Source organism: Microtus ochrogaster, chromosome 5 (genome assembly GCF_000317375.1).
Source record: "Microtus ochrogaster isolate Prairie Vole_2 chromosome 5, MicOch1.0, whole genome shotgun sequence".
Taxonomy (NCBI): Eukaryota; Metazoa; Chordata; class Mammalia; order Rodentia; family Cricetidae; genus Microtus; species Microtus ochrogaster.
The window spans coordinates 82,484,751-82,491,071 of record NC_022012.1 but is presented as its reverse complement, the minus strand read 5'-3'; the positions used below and the strand labels follow the sequence as shown (position 1 = coordinate 82,491,071).

The window sequence follows — 6,321 nt, the reverse complement described above, 5'->3', positions numbered from 1 at the left end:
AGCTGGGGCGTATTTCCCTTTCTGAGGTGGGGAGGGAATAGAGAGAGGAAGGACAGTGAGCAAGCTTCAAAAACAGCACTGGCAAAACATAGGATGGTGGGAGTCTGACCTACATACAAGCGTTTTTTAAACAGCGGGCATCTGAAGCCTGGGATATGGAAAGGTTTGCTAAAATTAGGTTTAGCTAGTAGAAAAAGTCTCTCACACTCCCATGTTAGTAGATCTTTTACTAAAGCCTTACATCTATCATGTCTAATGGGATATTAGCTAAGGATTTTATTTTTTATTCACTGGGAGAATAAGGTGAGAACGGAGAATGGAACTGGGAAGGGAACCCGTGAACACTTAAGCATGTGTCATCCACCCATTTCTAACCATGCAGACATCCTCTGGCTGAGTCCCCAGGAGAACGGAAATAACACAATGGGCGCCAAGTGAGGGGAAGTCTAGGATCTACAGAGGCTTTTTCCCCACAGCAGTTTCCTGGGCACGCCTGTCACAGATGCTGTTACGGCTTCACTGTTGGACAGTATAAGCAGGACTAGAAGTATCACAGAGGCTGCCCTGGGATACAGACAGACCATCTTAATTTTTACTCCAAGAAAACAAAGAATAAAGTCAACTGCCCAGGGCCTCGGCTGAGACATGTCCTAGCTTTGTTACTGAAGTAACATTTCCTCACCAAACCACACTTTCTTCCTCGGTGGTGCTGCAGATGGATTGCAGGGCCCTGGGCATGTTAGGCAGATGTGCTACCAGAGCTGTACCAGAGCTTGCAGGCAATGGGTACCAAGCAGTCCACTCTCTGCTGTGGTTGTCCATGTATTTGTAAATACCGCAAAGTCAAGCCAAGTTGGGCAACACAAACGTCTCATCCAAAAGTTGGTTGCTAAAAGGTAAAGGGAAGCCTGATGACTAAGTTCAATACCTGGGATCCAAATGATGCAGAGAAAACTACCTTCCACATGTTGTTCTCTGACCTACATACATGCACCCATACACATACACACATAAAATAGAACAATCTTTAACAACTGATTGATATAATTACTACTCAGCTTATAGACTATCACAGGCAGAAGAGGGCAAGTTTTTTTTTTTAAGACTTAATGTTTAACAAAATAGGCTTCTTTATATTCACCCTATATATCTGGGGTGAGTCACGCCTTTAATCCCAGCACTTGAAAGGCAGAGATACGTGGATCTCTGTGAGTTCAAGGCGAGCCTGGTCTACAGAGCAAGTTCTAGGGCAAGATCCAAAGCTACAGAGAAACCCTGTCTTGAAACACACACACACACACACACACACACACACACACACACACTCACTCACTCACTCACTCACTCACTCACTCCTGCATGGTCTGTGTGAGGCCATCAGAAGCCCTGGAACTGGAATTACAGACAGGTGTAAGATGCCATAAGGTGCTAGGAATTGAACCCTGGTCCTCTAAAAGAGCAGCCAGTACTCTTAACTGCTGAGCATTAAGTTCTTAGCTGAAGAACTGTTAGGTACCATTTTACAGCTTAAGGAGAGAAGATGAATGCAATACTCCCTCTTCTAACAAGTTCAGCAAAACGTTAAGACGAGGTAAAAATAGATGTGCCAACCATAGAGCAGAAACACTTTGGGGTGCAGAGTTAGCTCAGTGTTTAAGAGAGCACACCGCTCTTCCAGGGAGCTGAAGCACAGTTCCCAGCACACACACTAGTCATCACACAACTGCCTGTTAACTCCAGGGGATCCAAACCCTCTGGCCTCTGGCCTTCAAGGGTACTTGCATTCACTCTTAACATTTGCACAGACAGAGATATATACACACAACTAAATATAATAAAAATAGGGGCTGCGGAGATGGCGTAGAGGATAAGAGAACTGACTGCTTTTCCAGAGGACCTGGGTTCAATTCCTAGCACCCACATGTCAACTCACAACCACCTAGAACTACAGTTCCAGGGAATGGAATGCCCTCTTCTGGCTTCTAGGGGCACAAGGCACAAAAATGGTGCACAGACATATATATACAGGTAAAACTCCCATATGCATAAAATAATGAAACAATAAAAATATAAACAAAATCAAACTAAACACTACACTACATAAAATTTCCTGGTCATTTTGTTTGATATGAAAAAGCTAACTTGGGATACATCTGTAAGATATAACCAGAGATGAAAACTAATAAAGCAAGAACAAAGCATGCAGCAGACGGGACTTACTACACTTGAGGGAGTTTAAATGAAATCTGGGAAAACAAAAACTGAAAAGGCAGAAAAGGTAAGCATATGCAACATGTATAGAGGTGTAGTTCAAAGAGCAGACATCAGCTACTTGGATGATCAGTGCCATTTGTGTGCACAGCTTAGGAGACTTAAAACAACGAACAGGAATCTCATTTTGTTGAGACAGGGCCTCACTATGCACCTGTGGCTGGTCCTCCTGCCTCTACCTTCCAAGTGTTACAGGTATGTGCTATCACACCTGGGTGAACTGCTTTAATGGGTCCTACCACTATCGATGGACAGTTCTGGTTGTATATGGGAAAGGTGCCCATGAACGCAACTGCACACACACATGCCAAAAGAGGATGCTTAGGCGACTCTTTACCCTCTGCTTTATTCTTTTTTGAGGTGGCATCTCTCTCTCAACATGGAGATTGTGCTTTTCAGATATGCTGGCAGTCACCAAGCCCCAGTGATTCTTTTGTCCCCCTCCCCCACAGTGATGCAAAAGACCCCATCTGGATGCTGTGGGTGTTGGGATCTGGACTCAGGTCCTCATGGTTGCATAGGAAGTAAAGCTACTCTGAAAAGCTGTACGGATTTATCATTGAGCAACAAATCTGTCTTAGTTCTCTTTTCTACCACAGTAACACAACAGAAGTTCTGGCCGAATACCAAACATTACCCAGTTCCTGATAATTACCCTCAGGTCCTAATGTAAACACTGTGATCTGAGATGCCCCCTCCCTCACCCCCCGTTTTGAGAAACAGGTTCCTGTTACGAAGCCCAGGCTTTGAACGTACTGCGTCATGAGTATTCAGACTGATGACGGGTGTGCTCCTCACCACTAGCAGCACCAGGGAGACAAGGTCTCATTATGAACCCCTGGCTGACCTGGAATTTGCCATGCAGCCCAAGCAAGCAATCTACATCCTGTCTCCCATGAGCTGGCATGCACCACTGTGCCCAGCTCAACAGTAAATTTTTCTAAAATTCAGAAAATGTTATTTGGAAGAATTCTGTGTTAGTTAGTTAGCTTTTTGTTGCTGTAACAAATCAAAAGCAAAACCCACTTGGGGAGAAAAGGGTTTATTTCAATTTATACTTCCAGGTCACAATCCATTATTGAAAAAATAATGGGCAAAAGTGCAACCCAGAATCTTGAAGCAGAAACCCTGGAGAAAAGCTGCTCACAGGCTTGTTCTCTGGCTCCTGTTCAGCTGGCTTTCTTGTACACTCAGGGATCACGTGTCCAAGAAGCAGTACTGCCCACAGTGGGCCAGGTCCTCCCACATCAATCAGCAATCACGACAATGCCTCACAAACCCACCCGTAAGCCAACACGATATAGGCAAGTCCTCAACTGAAGGCCCAAGGTGACTCTAGTTTGTGTCAAGCTGAAAATAAACACTGGCCACTATAGCCTTGCTCACAGTGATAAACCTGAGATGGAAGATGGCTGTCATCCCAAACACCATGGGCTATCTCACCATCTTCATTCAAAAGGCGCTTAGGCATGGTAGCAGAGGCAGATAAACTTCTGGGTTTCAGGCCACCCAGGGTCACATATTAAAAACTGTACTAAAACATACAAGTAAAACACACTTAGTTAATGCTAAGTATACCGAACTCACGGATTTTAATATTATTTTTGTGTTTGCTTGTAAACAAGTTATCCTGAAACAGACCAGGTAAGCTTCAAAATAGGAGATCTATCTGCCTCTGCTTCCCAAGTGCAGGATTAAAAGTGCATGCCACCACACCTGGCTCACCATGTTTTTAACTAGTTAGAGTAAGCAAGCTTAACTAGCCAGTTGTGGTGGTGCACACCTTTAGACTCAACACTTGGGAGCAGAGGCAGGTGATCTCTGTGACTATGAGGCCAGCCTTGTTTAAATAGTTCCAAGACAGTCAGGGCTACGTAGAGATACCCTGTCTCAAAAAACAAAATGAAACAAAAACTAATGAGTTTAAATTCCTTTCCTTCTTTAAAGACAATCCTCACTATGTAGCCTGACCTGGGTATATATCCAAAGGATGCTCAATCATGCCACAAGGACATGTGCTCAACTATGTTCATAGCAGCTTTGTTTGTCATAGCCAGAACCTGGAAGCAACCTAAATGCTCCTTGACCGAAGAATGGATAAGGAAAATGTGGCACATTTACATAACAGAGTACTACACAGCAGAAAAACAAAACAAAACAAAAAAACAACAAAAAAAAGACAGCTTAAATTTTGCAGGAAAATGGATGGAGCTAGAAAAAACATTATTTTGAGTGAGGTAACCCAGACACAAAAAGACAACTGTCATATGCACTCGCTCATAGGTGGTTTTTAAACATAAAGTAAAGAAAGCGCCTACAAACCACAATCCCAGAGAACCTAGACAACAATGCGGACACTAAGAGAGACTTACATAGATCTAATCTACATGGGAAGTAGAAAAAGACAAGATCTCCTGAGTAAATTGGGAGCATGGGGACCTTGGGAGATGATTGAAGGGAGGAGGGGAGAGGCAGGGAGGGGAGCAGAGAAAAATGTAGAGCTCAATAAATATCAATAAGAAAGAAGCTACAGTTAATGGGCCAGGCAGTGATTTAATTAATACAGTTTCTGTGTGATTATTTTGGGGCTGGGCAGCTGGGAACCAACAAGAGGCCCCCTCCAATACACTGTAGTAATATAAGCAGCCAGATCACAACTGTATTCAACCATGGCTTCTGTACACAAATATGATTGGTAATTTCTAGGAGAGTATTCAGAAATCTGTCCTTTGAAGGAGTTAGGGGTTAGGACTTTTAGAGGATTCAAAGAATTTTACTGTCTATCTCAACTGCTTCTTTTGCATACACAATATTTGCACCCTACCCCAACAAGCCCTAACTCAGGCTCTAGGAAAATATTTATAATGACTGTACAATTCAAACTGATACAAGCTTACAGGACAACTATGAACAGAACATTATCCAAATACCCCATATCCACAAGAAAATATTAAAAATGGTACAAAGGGAATGAATCATAAAAGTTCATTTGTCTTGCAAATTTTCTTGAACTGATGACAGTATACAGACAATCTAAGAATATTTTCTTTAGGGGTTGGAGAGATGGCTCAGTGGTTAAGAGCATTAACTGCTCTTTTAGAGGTCCTGAGTTCAATTCCCAGAAACCACATGGTGGCTCACAACCATCTGTTGTAAGATCTGGTATCTTCTTCTGGCCTGTAGGCATACATGCAGACAGAATACTGTATACTTAATAAATGAATAAATCTTTAAAAAAAAAAAAAAACGGAAACAAAAAGAATATTTTCTTTAACACAGTGTTGGGACTCAGTACACAGAGTCTCATTATGTCTCAGGAATTCATCATTACTTAGCCTCTGTCTTGTTAAATTGATCTACCCAAGGAAAAAGCTTCTTCCACTTGAGGTTACTGCAAATGCTACTTTTTACCCAAAGCATGTTATAGATTTGCTCTTCTAAGTCCTAGCATCATCCAAAGGCAGAAAACTCTCTTCTCTCCTAACCATTCTCTTTTCATTATGGCTAGTTTCATGCGATGAGAATGCCAGGACCCACTTTTTGTTAGAAATGATCCTGTGGCACTGTGAACAAACTTCCTGCTGGCAAAGGTTCCCTCTTACCTGGCTGGGGAGGGTGTGGTGGCGGCATCTGATGGTGCATCAGAGGGTAGGGTGGGGGCTGCTGATGAGGCATCATGCCAGGGTGCCCTGCTGCTCCAAGCGGGGCCAGACCAGGTCCTCCTGAGTGCTGGTGTGCTTGCTGAGGGTTCTGGCCATGCTGCTGCTGTTCCATCTGCTGTCGAGCTCGTAGCTCAGCATATTTCAACTGTTCCATGTGGAAGTTCTGGCGCTCAGTAAGCAACTGCTGTCTCTGCTGTTCTAGCTGTAAGGGAAGTAGAAGAGAAATGCCCCAGGAGGGTTCTCAGGACTTTATAATGTGTAGGACATGTATTTGATACATGAGTTCCATCCACACCATGCTATAGGCAGAGGCCCCTTATCAGGGATGTCCTTATGTTTAGTCTAAAATCTACTTTTCCTTATACTAACCTGCAGTGGGGTGAATGCT

At 43.3% G+C, this 6,321-nt stretch overlaps 1 protein-coding gene across 1 annotated transcript in view; it reads right to left on the bottom strand.

Moving 5' to 3' along the window:
* Window positions 1-6,321, bottom strand: part of Smarcc1 (SWI/SNF related, matrix associated, actin dependent regulator of chromatin subfamily c member 1) — a 106,200-nt gene that overhangs the window by 9,624 nt on the left and 90,255 nt on the right. The window contains exon 26 of the mRNA XM_005348198.2: window positions 5,874-6,135. Within this exon, the coding sequence (XP_005348255.1) occupies window positions 5,874-6,135 (262 nt within the window). The remainder of the gene's footprint in view (window positions 1-5,873; window positions 6,136-6,321) is intronic.